The sequence below is a fragment of the Pelecanus crispus genome, chromosome 1 (assembly GCF_030463565.1).
Source record: "Pelecanus crispus isolate bPelCri1 chromosome 1, bPelCri1.pri, whole genome shotgun sequence".
In the NCBI taxonomy this organism is placed as follows: Eukaryota; Metazoa; Chordata; class Aves; order Pelecaniformes; family Pelecanidae; genus Pelecanus; species Pelecanus crispus.
Genome location: NC_134643.1, coordinates 138,983,355 through 139,008,072, shown reverse-complemented (window position 1 = coordinate 139,008,072; position 24,718 = coordinate 138,983,355). Strand labels below are relative to the sequence as shown.

General features: G+C 38.7%; 1 protein-coding gene across 2 annotated transcripts; it reads right to left on the bottom strand.

Moving 5' to 3' along the window:
• BCLAF3 (BCLAF1 and THRAP3 family member 3) lies at positions 1 to 23,752 on the bottom strand. Of its 2 annotated transcripts, XM_075717136.1 has the most exons (11): positions 23,702 to 23,752; positions 20,150 to 20,728; positions 19,141 to 19,806; positions 17,022 to 17,200; positions 16,220 to 16,334; positions 15,958 to 16,021; positions 14,987 to 15,105; positions 13,036 to 13,150; positions 7,396 to 7,491; positions 2,056 to 2,211; positions 1 to 360 (listed from the first exon to the last, which is right to left on the bottom strand). In XM_075717136.1, the coding sequence occupies exons 1-11, from the start codon at positions 23,740 to 23,742 to the stop codon at positions 331 to 333; spliced, it is 2,160 nt and encodes a 719-aa protein (XP_075573251.1). In that variant the 5' UTR covers positions 23,743 to 23,752; the 3' UTR covers positions 1 to 330. The 2 variants fall into 2 exon arrangements, with proteins under 2 accessions (XP_075573251.1, XP_075573258.1); XM_075717143.1 differs by lacking the exon at positions 2,056 to 2,211.
• Between the last annotated feature and the right edge of the window lie 966 nt (positions 23,753 to 24,718).

Sequence of the window (24,718 nt, the reverse complement as noted above, 5' to 3'; positions counted from 1 at the left end):
TCAAGTTCCATCTGTAACATCATGCTTAGAGAAAAAAGTATTCAATAAATAAGACTCCCTTCAATGACTTCTTTACTTGAGACTGGTATGCAAAAGGAACTAAAGGTACATACTACGGTGTTTCAATTGAATACTGTACTTTAAAAGCAATTATTAAAACTGTAAAAAAGTTCTGCAGCATTCCACTACTGAAAAATAAAGTTATTTTTAATCAAGAAAGTTACAGGGTTAGTTCCTTTATCCTATATTTAAGTCTTGACAAAGTTGTCAAAAATGAACAGATGCTCCCTTTGCTGTGTTATCTGTTTCAACTTCGGATCACAGCTCCGTTCAGGTTTCTGTTGCAATGTTTAAATTTCCCTACAGAGAGAAAAAAAAAAAAATCATTACTGTCAAGTTGTAACAATGGAAAAAAGCCTCCCAACTTTCGTTAAGTACTGTATAGTATGTAACATACAAGATTCTTTCAGTTATGGATTGAAACAGCACAACTGTAAAGGCTATACCTTAAAGGATGCACATGCATAATTACTTCAAAAGGGTGAAATAAAGATGTTCAGACCAGTTTAAGAAATCTCAAGTTGAATCATTACAATAGGCAAAATATGGGAAATGCTAGAATCTGAGGAACAGTTTTGTTTTTTAATAATTAGCCAACCAGCAATCAGTATGCTGTTAAGAAGATGGCTGTGTCAAGTTCTTCATCAGGCCTAAAAATCAGTATTCAGAACTTATTATGCTTCTCTAATTCAAATCATAATCTCCAGCAGCCAGATTGTGTTAAGCATACTTTATAGGTTCCAGACAAGAACTTTAATATCTAATTATGGAAGAACATTAGAAATTATTGGGGAAAAGCTCACTACAACAAGATTATGGCACTTCTATGCCCATTTTTACAAGGTCATAATTTTTAGAAAAAAGCCTTCTCCATCTATTTTCCACTAATTCCAATTCAATTTAGCCTTCAGAGATCATACTTCTCAGAGTCCATGCAAATGTAAAAGCCATTCACCAGTATACTTCAGTAACAAGTGACCCGTTTACCTTGTCCAAAGTGTTTGGCTTGCTTTCTGGTTTTTTGTTTGTTTGCTTGGGATTTTTGGTGTTTTGCCTTTTTTCCCCCCACTGGGCTGTGAACTTGAGGTTTTTTGAAAACAACTCTAACAACCTATGCCTCTCTGCTCTAAGAACTGAACTCTAATCCAACTACAAAAAGCTTATGCAAGTGTTATTTACCGGTAGCTAGGTGGACACGGAAGTACAAAACACAAGATTTCGCATAGGACCACAGAACTGCAAGGGGCTGTGTAGGTTGTCTAATCCAATTCTCTGATGTCATGAGTAACCTCGTACTACTTTGATCATACTTGATCAATTCTAATAAAGGATTTAGAGCATTTTAACTACCATCATCACAAAAGCTGTAACATTTTACACGGTTCAAAAGTTCTTCTGCAGTTCAAGATTATCATTGTCCCATACACACTGCAAATCAAAAGGTATCATAAAACAGATGTGCCTAATTATTTCCACTTGAGCCTATCAAACCATTTTACACAGACATCATATAGTATAGGATGCTTTATTCAAAGCAGCACTCCAGTGTGTGCTTTAAAGCACATGATCAGTTTAAGGTAACACAACAAAGACAAGCACAGACATAGTAAAAAAATTATTAATAGCCTTCATATTGATTTAAAACCGTAGCCTAAGAGGACACAATATTTTTATGCAAAGGGCCACTTTCTCTTCTTATCAATAGGAAGAGAGCTCAACTGAGCTCAAGGAGAGAATACCGAAACAGAGGCAACTGCAGAATCTCAGAGGCCACCTCTGATTTTCAATTACCCAAAGCAAGTTTCAGCAAGTTTCCATGGAATAAACATGGATGAAGCCAGAGTGCAGAATCAAGTTTACCTGTAAAGTACAAAGAGCCAATATTCCAGAAAATCCCATCCAAGTTATTCCATGCGGATTTAAAAATTGGAATGGATCATATGAATATTCATATTTTATAAATGGCTTAGTGAAAAATAAATTAAGCCAACTTACCTTTTCTTTCCTCAAAAATCCATCTCTGAATTTATTAGTGGTAAATCCCCTTACACCAACAGAACGTAACCGCTGGTACTTAGCCTGAATATATAAACCCTTCTGTACTAAGCCTGATTTATAATGGGATTGCAAACGGCCATCTGCAAAGTTGCTCTGCGAGGGTGGGGGAAGGGAGGAGAAAAAAAAATGTGCAAAATGAGGGCACCAAAACTCAATAGTTTCTATTTACAGTTATACACATGTAAAACTTACAGTACTGAACAACAGAAGTACGCATTTGCAAGTGCAGAGCCTCTTCCTTTACTTCCCATTAATACTCCTCAGACCACTAGCTACCATGTGGCTCAAAGAACTGCTGTATTGTACTTACTGTTTAAAACATCTGAAATTATCTTCTTCTTAGAAAAAAGTAAGTGTATTGTACAACATTTTAACATTTTTTTCAAACTTTCATTAAAGTAAACCAGCATCAACAGAAAAGTTTAAGACAACACCTCACTGTTGCTAACAAATTCAGTGATGTCAGGTCTGCCCTGGGCACACATGGTAAGTCTAAAAAAAGTCATACCAAAGAGAAGTCAGGATATATATTTTGCCTATAGTTTCTCAAAACTTACAGTCTGAACATACATTCATTGCTCTATGCCTTTGTTACCTCCAGACTGGAATACTGTAAACTAACCTAGTGTGGGACCAGGAGCAGAGGCCACAGAGGTAACAAAAGGCTTGCAGGTGTGAATGCCATTGTAAATACACAGAAAGAACGTAGCAAGATCAACACTGACCACAGCAGTTAAAGTTATAAAAAGGTTTTCATCCCTAAACACTCAGACCTCCAACAAAATAGGCAGTAAAAATCTTTAGAGTAAGAAAAACCCCATTTATCATAATTTCTCACAGTTTTCCAAGTCCTGACATTTTAGGTTTTCTAACATGGTCCCAACGGAAAGCATTCCTGCATATACTAACCCTTTAAATTTAAAGATTTTCCCTTCCCCAAATTTAAACAAACAATGGCTTTCCAGCTTAAAAAAAAGAGGAAACATCCAGACTATATGAAGTTCTTGTCATCCTTTACAAACACCTTTAAAGGGTAGGAGTGAACAAAATATATCACAGGAATAGACCTGCTTGAGCATGACCCTATTATTTTGGTGAAATCAGTCTCCTTTTGACAGAGCAAGGATCACTTCAAGAAAAAAATCACATGCTCTGAGATTGCAGTAAGTTTGGTACCAGTTTTTCCACTGTGTTTTCCACTGTGTTGCTGGTGAACAGCTAAGAAAGGACAGTACAGAACAGGGGTTCCTCTATGCAAATGCAGAGGTTTTGTTATTTCCCAAATCATTTCACCCACCTACTGTGTAGGAAATAACCAAACAGCTGGCCCCATCAGTCCCCCATGGTTACTCTTACAGTGCTTGCAGGCAGAGGACACTTGCAGAAAGCTATTAAATGCTAACCCCTTTCCTGAAAAGTATCGGAGTCCAGGCACAATACAATACAACTAAGTGCAAGTAAATTCTTTAAGTAGGTATATGCCTTCCATAGGGAAAACTGAAGGGAATTTTTAATGCTGGATTAAGCCCCTGAACACAGGTAAGATTAAAAGTTCCTATTCCCCGCCTCAGCTGCTGTGGTTCTCTGCCTTGACGTAGGTGGCTAGAAAGGAGGCCTTAGTGGTCTGCTTGTTGTATAACAAGCAGCAAAGGGCCAGACCAAATGAGATGTGGCTGGAAAGCTGCCTGGCCGAAAAGGACCTGGGGGTGTTGGTAGACAGCCGGCTGAACATGAGCCAGCAGTGTGCCCAGGTGGCCAAGAAGGCCAACAGCATCCTGGCTTGCATCAGGAATAGTGTGGCCAGCAGGAGCAGGGAGGTGATTGTTCCCCTGTACTCGGCGCTGGTGAGGCTGCACCTGGAATACTGTGTCCAGTTTTGAGCCCCTCACTACAAGAAAGACATTGAGGTGCTGGAGTGTGTCCAGAGAAGGGCAACAAGGCTGGTGAAGGGTCTGGAGCACAGGCCTTATGAGGAGCGGCTGAGGGAACTGGGACTGTTTAGTGTAGAGAAGAGGAGGCTGAGGGGAGACCTTATCGCTCTCTACAACTACCTGAAAGGAGGTTGTAGTGAGGTGGGTGTTGGTCTCTTCTCCCAGGTAGCTAGCAATAGGACGAGAGGAAATGGTCTCAAGCTGCACCAGGGGAGGTTTAGGTTGGATGTTAGGAAAAATTTCTTCATGGAAAGGGTGGTCAAGCATTGGAACAGGCTGCCCAGAGAGGTGGTGGAGTCCCCATCCCTGGAGGTGTTCAAAAAACAGGTAGATGTGGCACTTTGGGACATGGTTTAGTCCAGTCTACCCTTGACTGGTTTAGTGTGGACTTGGTAGTGTAGGTTAATGGTTGGACTGGATGATCTTAAAGGTCTTTTCCAACCTAAACGATTCTATGATTCTATGAGAGAGGGGAGAAAGGTACAAGATGCTGAAAGTGAGATTACACACAGCTTAAGTTTCAACTCAAGTATCTACATGTTCCGTAAGTGGGGAGGGAGGGGAATAGCAGTATTATTATTGTAGAACAGAATCAACTGTAGACAAAGTTAACAGATTATATATATGTTTGGTACATAGGCACTGCAGTCACATATAGCTTAGAGCAAGATGAGGTAATTAAGGAGCATGGAACACATCATTAACTTCTGGTCTAAAGTAAGAAAAAAATCTGCTAAATTGACATCTAGTTTTACATTAAGACTATTTTATAAATAATGCTAACGACAATGCCTATGAACCAATGGCCTCAGGCTCTGAAATAAGTCTATATGAGCAAATACATGCCATCGCAGCTGGGATGGAGTTCATTTTCTTCACAGCAGCCCGCATGGTGCTGTATTTTGGATTTGCGACTAAACCAGCACTGGTAACACACCAGTGTTTTGGCTATTGCTGAGCAGTACCTGCACAGCGCCAAGGCTTTCTCTTTTCCCCACTCTGCCCCCCAGTAAAGTAGGCCAGGGGTAGGCGAGAAGCTAGGAGGGGACACAGCCGGGACAGCTGACCCCAACTGACAGAGCAATATTCCGTGCCATGTAACCTCCTGCTCAGCAACAGAAACTGAGGGGAGGGGGTTTTGGCGCAGGTAGCCATTGCCTGGGGACCAGCTGGGCATCAGTCAGCTTGTGGGAGGTGGTGACTGACTGCCTCTGCATCACTTTTTTCTTCCTCTTTCCTTCACTTCTTAAACTGTCTTAATCTCCACCCATGGGTTTTCTCACTTTTGTTCTTCATATCCTCTCTCCCATCCTGCTGGGGGAGGAGCGGAGCTGAGGGGAGAGTAGGCAAGCCCCTGTGTGGTGCTTAGTGGCTGGCTGGGGTGAACCCACCACAGCCATTAATACACGGAACTGTGTTAAACTGTGTGACTGAAGTTTAGATCTAAGATTACCTGACATGTACCCACTTAAAGGTTGGCTTAGTGATTCATTGCAAAGTGTCATTTTATAAGATTTCTCCAGATCCTTTATAAAACCGCTGTTCTAAAATATTTTTCCTCAAAAGTTTAACATACTGCAAGACCATATGTGTTTTTTTTTTAAACACTCTAAGTACCCCCCCCGCCCTTTTTACTTATTAAGTTAAAATGCCCCCATTTTATATACCAAGAATGTGGTGGGGGGCTGGGGGAAGGGGGCGAAGGGGCGGAGAGATTAGTTGGCAGGGGGGGTGGCAGGGAATAGGATTTTGTGTGTGTGGTTTTTTGGTGCATTTTTTGTTTGTATGTTTGTTTTTAGCAACAGCATAGGGAGGAAAAACCCTCTATGTTACACAGGAGGAAATTAAATGTTAAAAAAAAAGTTGATGAAATTAAGTCAGATCAGCACTGCTGTTTCCATGGCAATGATAAATGTGCTATACACATATGCAAACTGCAATACGAGTGCATATGCTATTTTCCCTACAAATATTAAAGCACCATGTGACAGATCATTTGATACAGCAATATTCATACACATGTGTGATGACAACTTAAGTGGACACTTTCACGCCTGCAAAGTCTCCAGCAGAACTGTAGGCTGATGTAAATGAAGACAGCCTTCCATTTTCTTTATAGTACGTCAACTACCAACACTGCCTCAGTGATATGGCAGCCAGTGCTAAAGATCCCTCTATGCCCTATAGGCTGACAATACTGAAGAGATAGTGATTACGCTTGGAAAAGGACTTTTTTTTTTCAGCAGAATAAAGTTAGCATTTTTTGGTAGTGTTAGCTTAGCTATATGACTAAGACCGACTGGCAAAGTACACCTAAATGGGAGAGCCCGAAAGCCTTTTTATCCAACAGTTCTCTTATGTTTAGTCTGAAGGGGGAGGAAAAAAAAATCCAAAACCAGAAAACCCAACACACCACACCAAACAAACCCCACACCTACACTGCCCCCCATTTCAGAATTTCATCCAAAATGCCAGCTACTTAACTTAGCCACCAAAACTTTATTTCAACTTCACTATCTACAAAATAGGAAAGATGACTACCTATTCTGTGTATTATTTTACTTGAGGACACACCTGTTAAATAAGTAGGGGTAATTTTAAGGTAGACTGAGATTAATTGTTCGACTTGATTAATACTTTTCTAATATAAAGAGCTCTAACTGGATCCATGCATAGAATGACACTATCAACAGGAAAGGAAGTGGGTTTTGTTTTTCTGCTGAACCCATTATACATTTTACAATAAAAAGGCACTAGAAAGCCACTGCACTACCCCAGGAAGAAGCACAGTTGCCTGCCCCTTTATCATCTTGAGGCACTGAGAATAAAGCTTCACAGCTTTTTAATTTTTTTTTTAATGCATAGATAGCAGTATACAGTGTATACACATGAGATTAGTTCCCCAGAAATCCCTGTATGAAAGGGCTAAGAAAATAACAGTAATACAATTTTGAAAGCAATACAATTCATGCCTCACAGTTTTGGGAAATAGTTCAGACTTCCGCATGCATCAGGTGAGGGAAAGCAAGCTGACCAGCTTGGTTTTTTGATAGATGAGCTTTCTAGTCATTGTCTAATTTCTGTAATTCTCATTCTCAACTTTGCAGTTAACTTATTTATTTCAACCGCACTGACGCAATACTGGACAACCCTGCTCAATCCACTGCCAGCCCTCTTACCTCCCAAAAGGTAAGCCTCCCATTATTTTAATGGAAACAATTAGGCTATGATGACAGTATTTGTCACGGCATTTAAATACCTTCAAAAATGTGTCTCCTGTTACCAAACTCAACAAGATCGAATCACCATTTTATGTAACATACATCTGATAAAAGCTGATCTGTACCTTAAAGTGTCTTCTGATGGGTCCTGCATTTTCAAGGTGTCCTCTAATGCGTCTGTGAGGGTAAGTATCACTTGGTTTTGAAGAGTAGTAAGAATTCTAGTAGGAAAACAGAGTTATTAGCTTAATGTTACTGATTTTTTCAGGAAAACATATGAAGTTTCCAGGTTATACTAACATTGCAGCTTTTTTTAATTTTGTAGTGTTTGACACAATGACACTGTTTGAAGGAACCAGAGTAACAGTAGCATGGGGCCTGGAGTCCAGGCTGGTTGAAGTGATGGCAGAGCCCACAGAAGCCAAAGATGATGCAGACCATCCTACTGGAATATCATCCTCTTGGAGAGATCTTAAACAGGTAAAAACCCAATTGAGGTTCTCCACCCCTGCTCCACCAGAACAGATGCCTCAATTTGCATGCAGCAAGTGTAGCAGACAGGCTGCTATAGCAGTCATCTCTTGAGTCAGGAATGAGGGCAACGAGATTAGTGCTCTGCACACCCCTGGTTAGCATATATTAGAGCAGACACATGAACTGTTACTATACACAGCACCACAGCAACCAGATAATGAATGTGTAGCATGTTACATTGGTCCTTAGAAGATTCTCCTTTTAACTCTGTATTACAGGAGAGCATTTTGAAGATTACTTGCCTGCCACAGAAACACACATGATTTCAAAAGCAAGTTGCACAGACAAGTGGTATTGAAATTGTTGTGTGTCAACACACTGAACAGCTGCAGTCAAACAGCCATTGTTGCCTAAAATAGAGCACTCCCTCCAGCCACTGTCCTACCTGTGTGTTTTGGCCCTTTTCCAATTTTTCCCCCTGACAGCTACCTTGAGAGGATGCACACAGCTAACGTATCATTCTCTTCCATCATTGCATACAATTATAAAGATTTACAGAAGCATTACATAGTGGCATATACTACATTAAAGTAATCTAATGCAGACAGAATGGACTTGCTAACAAACTCTTAGCAATCAATTCTTTTTTTTTTTTTTTATGGTCCATTCTTGAATAATCAAAAGTGTTCCAGTGCTGTTGAACTCTGTTTTTTCAAAGGAAATTTTAACAGCTTCAAATACATTTTAAAAAGAGCCTAACAAAAGAACTCTCATAAAACATTTCATCCATACTAACATCTAGTAATAAATGCAAATGCATGTTTTGCTGCTTACAGAATTTCTGTTCTCTAACAAAGTACCAAACCTTTCCAGTAGCATAAACACTTTAGGATATGCTTTCTAACACTGTTACTAAATGGGGACACACACACACACTATAAATGCAACAGAATAGTGTTACAATCCAAGGTAACTTTTACCTGGGATTTAACCTAGCTTCCCCCCCCCACCCCAAGAATATATTATTGCCTACAAGTCAACTATTTGCTTCTTAACATGCCTTGACAAGAGTGGATTCAGAGAACAAAAAGAGAGGAAGAAAGACTTTATGAAGTGAGGTCAAAGCAGTCAAAATGGCTTTTCCAAGAAAAAACATGTCAGGAACTTCCCAGCTACCTTCTTATTCTAAGAATATGAAGATACTCTATGAAATCAAATTAACTTTCTCCACACAACACATAATTGAATCAGGAAGCTCCCTGTTGAAGTACACTCCTCCTTAAAGCTGAGAATTCAGCAAGATTAAAAAAAAGCATTCAAGAAAATTTCCTGTTACAGTTAAAAATAAGCCTTTGGGAACTAAAAGAAAGCTTGTCTCAATTAACTGCCCCACCTCCCTCAACATTCAAGGATATTCATGCAAACAGAAACATTAGAACTACCTAATGCAAAGATACAGCAATCTACTCTTCAGGAATTTCCTAAACCATAGGTTTTAAATGGGGGGGGGGGGGGGGGGAGAGGAAGTACAAATATGTACTTGTTCTGATCATCTAACTTTTTAGCTACCCTCTTTTTGTCAACAAGATACAAAGCTAAATGGACATTTCTTACAATCAAAGCTAGACAGACATTTGCACCTTCAAGGCACAAGTACTTCTCAAGTTTAAGCTCAACCCCCAGTTACTGAACATTAACACAAGAAATGCTCTCCCCTTCACTGGCCTGCTGTAAAATATGCTCATGCCTTGCACTGGAAAGTTCCTGTCAGTTAATCATGGGATACCAAAAGTAGGGCAACCAAGTTAATACCATTTCCATGTTTAATTTTAACCCAAATGACCAGTATCATCCATTCAACAAAAGTGGCAAGAGATCTCTATTGCATACATTTTCATGTGTTTTCCCACACCTTTACAATTTTGCCGATACAATGTACTATTGCTACATCTCTTCTGCAGCATAAAACAGCTTCCCACAAGAACTGGAGAGCTCTGCTTGGACTGTGAAACCAACTGAACCAAATCTACCCCAGAATCTGTAAGATTGAGCAAAACCACAAAAATGTTACTTTCTTATTCAATGACTATCATCTTAGCTCTTGCTTAATGTTTCAAACTCTTCCTCTGTTTTACCATGTATTGCTGTGCCCCAGTAATATATCCTGCACTTTAGGATGCATCTTATTTAAAAAGGTGTGGTCAACCCAGCATCAATGGTGCGGTGACCCATCAAAACACTTTTTAAATCCAATGTGTTGTTCTCTGAACACTGCCTTTTAGTCGCAGTCCTTATGCTTTTCAAGGTGCCCAGCAGTGTTAACACCTGAACTGCAGTATTCTGCCATTCAGAGAGTCTTGTATCGAATTCCAAACATTTGTCCTTGCAGAAAGCAGCCACAAATGGTCTTTACCTTCATTCATTTTTGTGTTTCTAAGGCTGCTTTCAACTCTACTAATATTACACTTCCAAACAAAGTAGTAGTGAACACAGTCACACAGCTCTGAATTTGTTACTCACCTACTCAACACAGAAATAATACATGTGGCTGAAATTACAGTTGGCTGCTTGGATGCCACTCCACTTTACTCCCACACCAAATGCTACAGCAGTGTTAGCAGCTTACACGTATGGAGATTGAGCTTGAGCTACTGCCCACCAGGATGAGCTCTTCTCCAATCACACCCAGTCCTGAAGAACTCCTTCAAGGAAAGCCATTTTGAGCACCAACTCTGTTACAACATGTCTACATGTCACAGGAAGTGCCACACTACCAGAGCTAGCTTATTCAGCTGAATTATTTGTACTGCCTCAGAGAGGAGTTACCTGTGTTAGTGATCTGCTCTGCCCTCTTTCTGCATTACTTTGCATATTGAGCATTAGACATACTAGATAAACAGGAACATTAGACATGCTAGATAAATGGGAAAACAGACAAGGGGAGCAGAATAAGAATCAAAAGGCAAGAATAGAAACACAAAACCAGAAGAGGAGATGCAATTAAGAAGTGCCACCTGATGTACTGCAGACACATTTGCAAAACGTCTGTAAGCCCTCCAAGCCAGTTAGTGAGCACTGATTAATTCTATTTTTACTGACAAATGTAGATGGCAAACTAAAGTATCTTATCTTCCCACTTGTCTGCAAACCAGCTTCTGCATGGCTGACTTCATGAAGAGTCATTCCTTCTTTAGGATGCCTTGTATTTGTGACACCTGTGCTTCCATAGCTACTGTTGTTCTGAATGGATACTCCTCACTGCAGTGCAGGGCTTTCTAAAAATGGCATGTTTGTAGTTTGCTATTAGATATCAAAATGCAATCTTCCTGTATCTTCAGCACATCTAACAATAACAACTCAGTTTCTATTTCAAACTAACTCCCTTTTTATTTGCAATTACTATATTACTTAATGAGCAATTACTACTTAGAATCATAGAATAGTTTAGGTTGGAAAAGACCTTTAAGATCATCCAGTCCAACCATTAACCTACACTACCAAGTCCACACTAAACCAATCAAGGGTAGACTAGACTAAACCATGTCCCAAAGTGCCACGTCTACCCATTTTTTGAACACCTCCAGGCATGGTGATTCTACCACCTCTCTGGGCAGCCTGTTCCAATGCTTGACTACTCTTTCTGTGAAGAAATTTTTCCTAACTTCCAATCTAAACCTCCCCTGACACAGCTTGAGCCCATTTCCTCTTGTCCTATCGCAAACTACTTGGGAGAAGAGACCAACACCCACCTCACTACAACCTCCTTTCAGGTAGCTGTAGAGAGCTGTAAGGTCACCCCTCAGCCTCCTCTTCGCCAGACTAAACAACTTGTTTTGGGGACTTCAATCTTAGCCTTGAATAAGTAATATTTTTTACCATTAAAAACTTGTGTTCTTTTACACTGAAAGATGCACTGTTGTATCTGCAAGGCAGCTACATTCCAGCGATGGCTAGAACTTTGACTAAATAAAAGCTGTTTCTGAGGGACCTCAAAAGTTTCATGGTCTTTTGGAACCCTCTCCATAGGGTATATTAATTGCAACATATAAAGAATGACAATTTACATTAGTTTCCTCCTTATTTTGCACCCACCAGAAAAAAAAAAAAAAGGTTTTAGAATTATACTGCACACATTAATAAAGCTTTACTGGTCTCACCAGTTCCCCAAGTTAAACAAGCACAAACACTTGGAAATAAGACTTTATTTAGAAGGAATTTTCCAAAAGAGACCAATTTGTTTCTACTGAACCTAATATAACTCTCTGCCCCATTGTAGTACTAAAGTACATCACAGAAAGATAGCCTAAAAAAGAATAAGTGCCCAAACTAGCTTTGATAAACACGGTATCAACACAGATAAGCTATTCCATTGTATAACATTCCATACTCAGGAACATTATTTCAGACATCTCTATTTCCATAATTTGTTTCTCATTTTTATTTGGTTTTAAAATAAGAGCTTCCCAGAACTTTTATCATAATGAGGAGAAACACTGTTTTAGTAACAATACCACCTACACAAAGCAAGATTCAGACCTTCCCTTCCAACCGCTGACAGCTAGAACGCAGTAGAGTAGTCTTTTTCTCAAACTGTTCCATATTACCTCAGGTTTCTGCTCAATAATAAGGCCTTCTAATTTATAGTTTAGGTAGTACATCATTAAGTGGAAGAAATGCAGTATTACGTACAAATTTATTTTACAAAGCTACAAGCAATAGGAGTTTTTATTTCATAAAGCCCCTTAGTCAATTAATTTCAGTAAGTCATTTTGAACCTAAGATTTAGCTCAAAAGTTTAAGTTTGACCTGTTCCTGCTATTCAGTAAGAGGTCTAAAGTTGACCACCTTATTTCCGAACTAGCTGAAAAAAATGTTTTGATTTCACCCAACATAGCAATCTAAACTACCTTGCTGAAACAACAAATCCCTGGCCAACTCGCTACTAGGTTATAAAAAACAGTACCAAAGTTGTTATGGACTACTGCACAGGTGTGCAAAAGCAAAAGAATTATTTTTGTTGTATCAGCACTTGGCCATAAAAGTGGTTTTAGCTCACTTGTATTAATCTATGCTTCAACAACTATCTGAGGAAGTACAGCACTAGAACTGCTAAAGTATGAGCAGGTTTATTGTTGAGCAAAGTCTGAAGATAATAAAGCCTCACTTGAAATTTAAAAGGGCAAGACATCACGGATTGTTAAATTTACATCAGCATAGACAATGCAAAAAAAATGAATTATAAATGTAAGAACAACAAAGGCGGAAGCTACTAATTCTACATTTAAGCTTACCAGGTGAGGTTTCCCAATAAATTTCCTGAAAGGTGGCTTAATGAACCTCATAGGCTTTTGGAAGCCATCAAGTTGAGAGTTTTGCAATTTTGAAAGACTGCAGCTTTGCTGGTTCCTGATGTGTATGTGCAAGAGAGAGAGAGAGAACAATTAAAATCTAAAGCCATAGCGTATCAAAACTCTGTATTTTAAATGACCTTAGTCCAGCATCTGTATCACTTAGAAGTGCAAAGTGACAGTTTTTAAGTAATTTTTTTTCTAGGACATTCGACAAATTACTAGTCCTCTGGCTAAATTCAAGGACAAGTTTCACAGAATTGTATCACAAGCTGTATTCTCTTCTGCAATGACAAATTAACAGAGATACTCTGCCGCCTTGAAATCCTCACTATGCAAAGAGGTTTCCCTGGCTCACCCCACTAGGCCTGTATGGCTGGGCATTGCCGCCCTCCGCCGGTTGAAATGCTTACTGCACTTCAGCAGTTGTTTTCTCCTGTACTATCTTTAAAGTTGTACAGAACTTCCCATTTCATGAAATCCCAAATCCGGCAGAAGCTCAGATAAATAGGCAGGTGCTCCAGTTTCATCCTCAGCAAGCAGGGTGTTTGGGCTTTTGCTTGCTTGTTTTTTTTCACTGAGCACATTGCCAATACAGATGTGTCCATAAACCTCTAAATAAAACATATACTGTGAAAAGTAGCCACCAGAAATCAAAATTCATAGTTCACAAAACATACAGAAACCATTTTCATAGCTGCAAAATAAATTACTAAGGCAAAAATAGAGGCACACTGGACTAGCTGATAGGCATTGCCAGTAGCTCACAGGTGAACTACTGAAAACCCCAGATCTCAGGAAAATTCTACCTATCGTTCATACCATTACTGCCCTCAACCCACATTACACCGTCCACGTTACTCTGACAGCATAACCCCCCCTCACATCAAACTCCAGGACAGCCACACTTACTAGAGAAACTTGTGCTTCCTGCTTTGAGAGGCATACACAAAAGGTAAGCAAGACAGTAACTGTGGAAGTGGCAAAAAAAAGCCTTCCCAGATAATCAGGCCAAATATACACTAAAGACATAGCCCCAGGTATATAAAAGGCTATATATACACAACAGTTCAATATTTTTCCCCCCCACTTGGTTACTTTTCCTTTTTTTGTTCAAAGAATCTCAAGTACAAGAAATATTTCTTCTGCAGCTTCACAAGTCAGTTTTCCCAAATATGTGTGCATTGCCACTGTTTGCCACTATAGACGGCATCTAAAATGAACAAACAGCAGCATATTACAAGCGATCTGCAAATTGTGACTACAGGTTAGATACATTTCATTACACCCTGGCAATTCTTTAATCAACATTTCTTCTAACACAAATAAGTACAGTCATCTCTGCAATCAACCAACTTCACAACATCAAAAGTGAAACAGGATGACTGAGGTTAGAAAACACCTCTAAGGCAAACACCTTAACAAACCTGTTGAAGGAATTCATAGCAGTAAAAAGCTATTCTAAAAATCTAGCTTTTCTTCATAAAATTCTCCAAGAATCAGAAAAATTCCAATTCTTTGCTGACATTCCACAACCAGGGCAACACAGCAATGTATTTGTCCTAGAATGCTTTTATGAAACTACAAAATACCAAGAGAATGTTGCTATATGGCACATCAAGGAGTTTAAAAATAGTTAAGTGTCTTTATTTCTTCCCCTCCAGTACTACAGTTTGAGCTTGCCTTTCATTTTCTCCCACTGCAGCTCAACATCTTGCAAGGTCACACTCCATTACAGAGTAGTTTGCAATGTATGTCTGTTGAATTTCAGTCCGAGTCAAACTTACAAACTATGGAAAAGAATCACACCAATTGCGAATATAACTGTGGAAGAGTCAAAAAAATGAACGTATAAGACAGGCTTGGGCCAACAAGATTGTTATTTGCTAATTACCTTGGAGTTACACCATCTACATGAAACACTCTCTCATCTTCATGCTTCAATCTCTCTTTTCTCCTTCTCTCTATATCATGCCGTAGATCATTTGGGTCTTCTAACACTCTCATAATGTTCTAATTAAGAGGAAGAATTAAAAGTCAAGTTAGCTAGTAATAACTAAACAATGACATGATCCTGTCCTTCAGGGGCTGCATCCAGTATATAACCTTGTTAATGCAGTTCAACTATCTGCACATAGGACAGATGCACATCAACCCAAGGATCCAAAGTCCAAAATAGTAACAAAAAGTAGTCCCAAACAACTACCCTTTCTTGTACCACCTGCCTTTCTACAAGTTTCCAAACAGCAGCAAACAGAGCACTGGAATTCAGTATGGAGTTTAAGGCAAAAATGTTCACATAAATTCCAGTAAATCTTAAGAAGTTCTGCTATTCTTAAGTTGAATGTCCACATACCTGTACTATAGAAAAAAAACCCCACAGTAACAAAATCACAGTAAGTATAGCTTGAAAGGGGAAGCCAGAAAATCTTATGTCCCTGGATGAAAGCATGGGATAAAATAGAATTCTGAGCAATTGCATGGATGTCGGGCCATTCTAACATTAGGGTAGAAGAAATGTTAAGGATTTTTCTAATCTCAGAGGCAACATAAGAACCACCTGTCAGTCACCTACTCACACTATTTAAAAACAGGCAGGGGTTCAAGCAGCAGGAATAACCATGCTCCAGCTACTCTGGAGAACACACCTGCATTTTACTCATCAGCGAACACGGTGACTTGTGTTCTTACACCATTATGGTATCTGTAAATATGCTTAAGTGTGCATTTCTTTCAAAATAGTAAAAATTACTGATAGTCTTCAAAGCATGTAAAATGATGTACCAACAGCAAGGGGAAAATGTTGTTTACATCCATATCATTTTAATCCATTGTTTGCCAAAAAAAGTTAAGTAATCAAGATACCTGGGGAGATTCAGATGGCACAGTTCGTTTGTTCTGAAGTTCTGCTAGAGACATGTCAATCCTCCTGGAACACAGAAACATTACATAAAAACAAGCGCTATCACTATAAATAGTAAAAGCATTATTGACCAACTACAGAATTCTTAATAGACTATGAGCAGGTAGGTTAGAGTCAGTGAAAAAACACTTTACATTGTGTAAAGTCTACTGAAGATTAATTACCTTAATGCAAATAAACTAAGGTAAAAAGCACATCAATTACCTGTGAATTTCTGGATCCAAACGTATTTTAACTTCATTCGTATTCGCAATTGGTTTATCCTGAATTTTTGAGAACCGTTCATGTAGAGTTATGTCAGAAGATGTAAAATAATTTGCTGTGGAGAGATATTAAATACAGGACTGTTTATTTGTAGCATTTGAAATGCACAGTGGGAAATTGTACCTTTTAAAAGATTAACGCTTAAGGATGCCAAGACAACTTCTGAGATTAAATTTCAAATTATTTCTGCTTGCAGTTTAACATTCACAAATGAAAGATTAGGCCAGCCCAGCTTAGACATCCTTCTTATTAAATAAGATTAAGCTCAATAGAAAGATAACTATTTGTCAGCTCTATCATGGTAGTACTTGGAATGACTGGAATCTATAAATAAAGTTCAACACTGAACATGATGTAGCAGTCTAAACACTAATCTGAAAAATTAAAGGAACTATATTAAAAATTAGTCACAACTAGGAAGTTGTGACTACAGCAAAGCTCCTTTGTTCTTGTTTCCTAAACAAGCAAGTTAGTCTTAAGTACTAGCATAAAATCCTTTCAACCTTAACACTCCACAATAATGCCTCTATTATGGACTGAGACCTTACAATCATTCTCCACCTAACTACTTTAAATCCTCAACCTACATTTTCCTTAAACAATACAGAATGAAGCCAAAATACAAATGAAGCCAAAGGCAAACACCCGAGACTTACAAGGACAGCATATCTAATTCATTAGATTTGTTTTTAATAATTATAAATATATAAACACATACATATACCCCAAATATTACAGCCACCTTTAACTTGATGGATAATTGTGATTATTTCCTGAGTAAATTCTCTTGATGGGTCATTTTCAACATTTTGTGTTACAGATTCCATGTGCTCAAACACCGGATGAAAATTTTCAGTTTTCCTGCCAATAGCAACCAGATCATGGGACATCTGTCTCTCTGCAGTATGACTAGAAGCGGTCCTAGAATAAAAAGTTGCAGATACTCACTTTAAAAGAATTCACTATATCTGAAAACTTCAAACAGACAAGTAGAACAAACCAATAATTTAAGAGTTTCATTTTAGGAATAAATGTGATGAAACTGAAATCTCATTTTGTTCCTTTTTTAATTAAAAAAATCATAAGGCCATAAGGAAGAAAAGCTATAATAGAATACAAACATATATAACTGCACTCTCAGGAATCCTTGTTTCAGTGAAGTATGTAATACAAAATTTGTGAATTTTAAACTTAATTCATCTAGATTATCAAATAAAGGCAAATTAAGATCATGATATACTTCTTCAGTATATCATTCCAGATAGGCATTTATGTGTATGTCTTTGTTTATAAGGAGATACCAGACAATTCTGAGGAACAGTTCAGAGATGTAAAAAAAAAAAAAAAACACAAAAAACCACAGCATCTTTGGGAACTGAATCATCACTTGAGCCTAGTGAAACAGCTTTCCAGTGGCAGTGTGTGAACTTAAGAATGTGTTTAGCCTCTTTTTGTCAAATTTTACTGATTCTAAGTAAGTTTATGCCCAAATGGTTGCATTGCTACTTAAGAATTATTTTGACAAGGAAGCTAACACTTTAAAAATCCTGCTGTTCTCGTTGCAAAGAAAATGCCTGTCATTTGGAAAGATAAATTGAGGACTCAAACAGCCCATGTAAAATCTTTTAGGATAAAGACTCTGTTTACTGTGCGTTCTGCAAAGTGATTATGGGCCTGCCCATCCTGTATTTGAAGCATACGAGACTAGACTTTCATACAAAAATTGTATCAGAAATAGCCTCTAGCAGGTGCCAGAAGTCATTTATTTGCCCCCAGTAAACTGGAAATAAATGCATGCAAGAGGGAATCCAAACAATCTCAATTGTAGGTGATTTGAATTATCTACCTGCTCCCCAGGTTTATAAAGAAAGTACTCTTCTCAGCTGAGTCATTTCAAGTCAGGTGTTTGTTAAATGCCTGAAGTAGGCAGCACAAATATTCCCAGTCATCAGTTTCTGCAAAATTACTGTTCTCATCTTTATAAAAACAAGGTATTTGGCACTTTTGGCTGCGGAAGCAAACCTTCCACACATGAAATTAGCTCTAATCAATGTAGTAGTTTCTTCAGTCTGCAAATAATTACCACATCCATTGCGCATGACTTTCAAAAACAGCAGCAAGAGGCTACTAGATACAGGAATCGTCCTGTGGGCTTGCAACAAAACCCAACAACAATTATGATATTTTTCTTACATTATCGTTCAGGAAGTTAAATGCTTGTCCTAGCCATGGTGAGCAGAGGGGCAGAATGTGAAAGGCAATCACAAGTATTACACGGAAGATAGACAGAAGCAGACTCCACTGCTTTTCAGTTCTGATGCTTCAACAGATTGCCACTTCATTTGTTACAACAATAAACAACATAATCCAGGGATCTCTAATTTTTCGACAGCTTTATTGAACTTGAGATCTTGAACATCTGAATGTATGCCTAAGACTTATGTAATTTAAAGGTTATCTGGTTTTTAGAAGAAATGAGGGATGACTCAGTCAAAAAAATGTCATCATATCCCAGAAGAAAGTACAGGACTAGGCTTTTCTGCTTGTTTCTTTGTTTTTAAATAACAGTAACACATTTACTGATCATAAGCAACTTTGAACTACAGGTTTGTATCAGCCATATCTGCTCTTTCCACTTCTTACTACATCTCCATGAAATGAACGAGGGGGATTTCTTTGTTTTTTTAATAGAGGTAGGCTGCAAGTTTCCAGTCTGGGCAAGTTAACATTTTAAATGAAATAAAATTAAAAAAGCACAACCTTAGTTTGTCCTGGTTACCTCTTAAAGAAACCGTGCTTTCCTCCAGTATTCATAAACTGTAAAGAGACAGAAGAAGGAAGAGGTGAGGGTAAACCAATACCTGTACTTGGTCACCATTTTCTTCATATCCACTTTGATTGTGAGATGTTCCCTCCTACAGCTGACATCTGACATTTTCACATCTGAAACAGTGTGACTTGAATCGTGCTGGCTATCGGAGGAATCTACTTTTTTCCTGAATTCCCCTTCTTTCCTTACTCTTTCCTTCGGTTTGTTTTTAAAAGATCTCAGACCAACATCCGTTTTGGAAGAGTTAACACAAGCATTGCAGGCCTTCTTTGAACTATATTTAACAGGTACTTCGACGTGCCCTTCTTCAGTCCGTCTCGCTCTTCCACCGCTAAAGTAATCTAGCTCTTTGCTATTCCGGGCACCCTTAGATGAACCGTATTTCTGGTCTTCCTGCTTCACATACTTCTGAGCTCTATCGTCTGAAAAAGCCTTTTCCCCATCCGGATGCCTGCGCCGTTTGTGACTGTACTCATAGGCTATCTTTGTGACAGCACCCTCTGAGTACTCCCTTTCAGCCGATCGGTGGGACTGGGCACCCAGATTTCTTTGCTCCTCCTTTTCTTGGTAGGGTGGAAAAGAACGTTCTTGCTTCCACTTGGAGTTTCTTGTTACTTCTCCACCGTCATACCTCTCCATTTCTTTAGCCCTTTTAGACGTGTGCCCATATTCTCTGTAATCGTGATCTTCAGGATACCTGTGTTGACATAAAGCAATTTACACTTGCACTAGAGAAGAAAGCGAGAACTTATATGTGCAGAATGTTGGACAGCAGAATGCGTGGCAAGTTAACCCATAATCCCTCACGCCAACGTACAGATGTGCAGGGGCTCTTAAGAGGGAAATATTATCCTTTCATACTCTAGCCATCAATACGATTTACTTAAAAGACAAATACTTCACTACTACCAGTCGCCCATAATTAAACTACAAAGTGGCCAACGTGTTTCAAGGTGGATATCTTCACCTATAATGAAAACAGACTTTCACTTGAGGCTTTACACCACAATACCCAGGTTTTAATTATTTTATTCCTATACCTCTTCTGTAAAGAGCTCCTTGCCGTAAATTCATCAGAAACTCTTCTGGGTGACTGACCATACTTCTCTTCATGTAACCTCTGGTGCCTCAAGTCATCTTCATGCCATTTTCTTTCAGGTTTACATGAAGCCCCTAACGGTCTATGAAAAGGTTTCATTCCTTTTTCATTTCCAGTGACTTTGTAGTGCTCAAACATGTATCTGTCTTCCATTTTGTGTTGGTAAAATGGACGATCATGTTCTTTATACGGTATTTCTGAGTATTTTGGTGGTAACTGGCATCTCCTATTGCTTTCAGTTCTTTCAGATGAATGTGTTCTGTAGGGCTTATGACTGTAGCTATCTTCCATGGGAATTCTTTTCAGGTTTGGTGAAGGTGATCTACGTTCATATATTCTCTGGTGGTTATTTCCATGAGGTGCAAACCTGGAATTGCTTTGTCCATATTTTTCATCTTCTGTTCTCCAAGGCATAGGCTTCTTTGGGTCCTTACGAAAGGTTTTATATTCACAGTCATAATTAATATGAGCATGCCTTTGCCTGTGGTGCTCTGGAATCCTAAATGCTGGAGATAAGGACCTAAAGCAAAAATAAAATCCACTTTGAGTAGTCCCATAAAAGCGAATCAGCCTCTTAATGAGAGCATCTATTCCCTAAGGAAGTATAGTTTAGTACACAATTTTAATCAACTGGTTAAAAAAAAAATTAAAACCAAGATATTCAAAGTGCCATCTGCGTGGCTAGAGTACCACACTTACTTTTACTCTGTTGAAAGTTTTCATAGTGAAAGTACCCACTTGAAACAGCAGTAAGTCAATCATTTTTCTCTTTGCATTTTTTTCATTTAAAACTAAAAATAATTTAATATGAGATTATTTTTAGTTTTAGATGAAGTTTCCACTACATTGAAAACAACTGTTAAACACATTTTCACACTTCTCAAGCAGTCGCTATCTTTTTCAGTGCCAAGAGAAAAAAGTGGAAGGTGAAAAAAAGCATATAAAGAAATGCAAAAAAGAGAGAAAACCTTTTCAGGTTTTCTTTGCATGCCAAAAGAACCCCCAAAACTGACTGAAAACATTTAAAAAATGTTGAGGTTCAACAAGGCCAAGTGCCAGGTCCTGCACTTGGGTCACAACAACCCCATGCAATGCTACAGGCTTGGGGAAGAGTGGCTGGAAAGCTGCCCAGCAGAAAAGGACCTGGGGGTGTTGGTAGACAGCCAGCTGAACATGAGCCAGCAGTGTGCCCAGGTGGCCAAGAAGGCCAACAGCATCCTGGCTTGTATCAGGAATAGTGTGGCCAGCAGGAGCAGGGAGGTGATTGTTCCCCTGTACTCGGCGCTGGTGAGGCTGCACCTGGAATACTGTGTCCAGTTTTGGGCCCCTCACTACAAGAAAGACATTGAGGTGCTGGAGCGTGTCCAGAGAAGGGCAACAAAGCTGGTGAAGGGTCTGGAGCACAGGCCTTATGAGGAGCGGCTGAGGGAACTGGGGTTGTTTAGCCTGGAGAAGAGGAGGCTGAGGGGAGCCCTTATCGCTCTCTACAACTACCTCAAAGGAGGTTGTAGTGAGGTGGGTGTTGGTCTCTTCTCCCAAGTAGTTTGCGATAGGACAAGAGGAAATGGGCTCAAGCTGCGCCAGGTGAGGTTTAGATTGGATATTAGGAAAAATTTCTTCACGGAAAGAGTAGTCAAGCATTGGAACAGGCTGCCCGGAGAGGTGGTGGAGTCACCATCCCTGGAGGTGTTAAAAAAACAGGTAGACGTGGCACTCTGGGACATGGTTTAGTGGGCATGGTGGTGTTGGGTTGATGGTTGGACTGATGATCTTAGAGGTCCTTTCCAACCTTAATGATTCCTAGTGTTTACTTTCATTAAAAAATAATCCAGCCACCAAGCCAGGAAACATGAAATTATTACTCTACCCTTAACTGATTTAGTGATGGACTTGGTAGTGTTAGGTTAATGGTTGGACTGCATGATCTTAAAGGTCTTTTCCAATCTAAACAATTCTATGATTCTATGAAAATATCCTATTTAAAATGTCACACAGGTAGGCTTTTTCCTGCAGAAAAGATCAAGTTTGAAAAAGATGGTCTTTTTGTATAATGTGTTTACATGTATGTACATGTACACACATGTGTACATATGCACTTCCACACTTATCACAGCTTTTGCTATTAAAGATTCAATTGCTAAGATCCACTCAATTGCATCACTCAGCTTTGCATTTTCACCCACAAAATGAAACCAACCTGTTAAGAGTTTTTAGCCAAAATCTCCTTAAAGAAAAAACAGCACAAGCCACTAGCAAGAACCAGGAAGTAATCCCAGACATAACAGTTCTGCTTGTATTCAAGTACTCACTGTACACTCTCGATACTCCTTAATAAAAGTACTGAAAAATATGAGTTGAAAAAATTCGAGGAAGTAACTTCCTTTGTACACATATTGCAAATGTACAATATGGCATAACTATTTGCTCCATTTCTGCACATGAGTTCACGCTCAGAACCACAGATCTTCACAAAACTATAATGGCTAACTTCCAACAGCACCCATACTGCTGCTGCTGCCCCACATTGTTCCTTAACTGGCTTGCATTTTAATAAGAGCTGGGCATTCCTCCCCGCCCTTCACTCAAAGGACGTATTCACAACTGTCAGTCTAGTATGGAAGTAGATAGGATTTCTCTTTTTAAAAACAAACAAACAAAAACCCATGCACACTTTTTCCATGTTATCTAACAAAATCCCTTGGTCATCACAACTTAGCCTGTTTAGAAAAACAACACAAAACCAGAAAAAAAGTAGTTTCATATTACATACTAATAGCTCTTGAAAACTAACATTGTATTCCAGCCTCCTGGTTTTAACACCTCAAATCAGCATTGCAAGTCCTAAAAATTAGGCAGGTAACTAACGGCATGAAGAAACCTAGATGTTATTCCGGTGACATACATCAACGACACATGCTACTAGGCTAGTGTCCAAAAAGAAGGGCGCTGACTCCCACATTTTCAGTTGGCATTATGCTGCGAGGCATATCCAACTGTGCTGAAGATCAATTTGCGGATCAGCCCCAAAGGCTCAGAACGTCTGAGGTGTTTGAACGAAGAAGTTTGTTGGTTTTTTTTTTTTTTTTTTTTTTTTTTAAACAGTTGATCTGGCCCTCCCTGTAGGCCAAGAGGCAAAACGGGAGTGAGTTACAGACATTAAGTGCACCAGGTGGTGCCTGAGTAAAAATAACCTTAACTAGTTTGGTGCTTGGATTTTGTGCTTAAGGTAGTTCCAAGTCACAAAACATGCAAGTTGAACAAGGCTTTTGGCAGACAGCAAAACCTTAAAACCTTCAGCTTAAAAAAAAGAAAAAAAAATGCGTTTGGAAAAAAAATGCAGAAGGTGTTCAGTTTGGAAAACAAATTATAATTTATAAAATACACTTTACAAATTGCAATTCCGGATGCAATTTTCTTTCTTTTATGCAAGTCTTAATTATAAATCCTTAAATAGAGCTACATTTCAGAACACAAGTTATAGATAAATATTTACCTTGGTTTCCATCGTGGTGATCTTGATCTAGATCTTGTCATCTTCTCTCACGTGTTTATATGAGTTTCTTGAAGCTGTAATAATGATACAATTTACTAGTCTGATAACAGAATCACACTACAAATTGCAACAGGGACAGTTGTTTTTAACAAGTGTAGTATTAGATGCTTCGAGGTTGGGGCGAGGCATATTTTTAGGATGTTTTACCTCTAATTCCCATTAAGGCAAGTAACTTTTTTCCTAATTGCTGATGTTAGAAGACAGCTTATTTTCTTTATAAAGATTTAGATATTTGACCATTGCTCCCTTTTTCTCTCCCATTTTGCAATGCTGTCTATTCACCCTGTTTTTACATGTTAATAATCTCACAAGCAAGCTGCAGCAACTGAAAAGATTTATGTAATTGTTAGTATGTACAGATTGCTATACATGATAGAGAGGGGAGAGACAGCCAGCTTTAAAATCAAGTTTATGAAGAAAAATATTTTTACTTCAAGTTATATTCTGAACTTCATATATACTGAACTTCAAATTTGTAATATACACTGATACATTTACATGGTTACAGACCTCCTGTAAGTTTTAACTGCTCCAATGTCTTAACTGCTGTATCATCACACACTTCATCCAAATAAAACCACATACAAAAGATCACTTTTCATTTTTACACTTGTTAATAACCGACTGCCTAGACACACATTTAAATACACAATCGATGCACTATGACAGAAAGCACTGCTCCTGAATCCTGGAAGTAGCTGTGGACATCCCTTCTCATAAAAGCTGTGGAAGAATGAGGAAAATATCAGTGGAATCTACCCTTCTTGCTCTTCTTTGCAAAAAGATACTAGAGACTTGGAAAACAAGTGATGAAAGGATATACAAACTCAGACTGGTGAATAGGAATGGAACGATTATTCATTATTTAGCAAACACAAGGATTAAAGCAGAGTGAAATTATCAGGTAACTGGTTAAAAGTTGGAATTTGGACCACATACCCATGCCTACAGCTCCTA

Bases quoted from the DNA above. Each gene is read 5' to 3' on its own strand.
- BCLAF3 (XM_075717136.1), bottom strand. From the start codon at position 23,742: ATGACAAGATCTAGATCAAGATCACCACGATGGAAACCAAG. The intron at 16,335-17,021 runs GTGGCTGTAATA...ATCTCTCCACAG, and splicing joins AATTATCCATCAAGTTAAAG to CAAATTATTTTACATCTTCT. The intron at 361-2,055 runs GTAAGTTGGCTT...TTCTCTCTGTAG, and splicing joins GATTTTTGAGGAAAGAAAAG to GGAAATTTAAACATTGCAAC.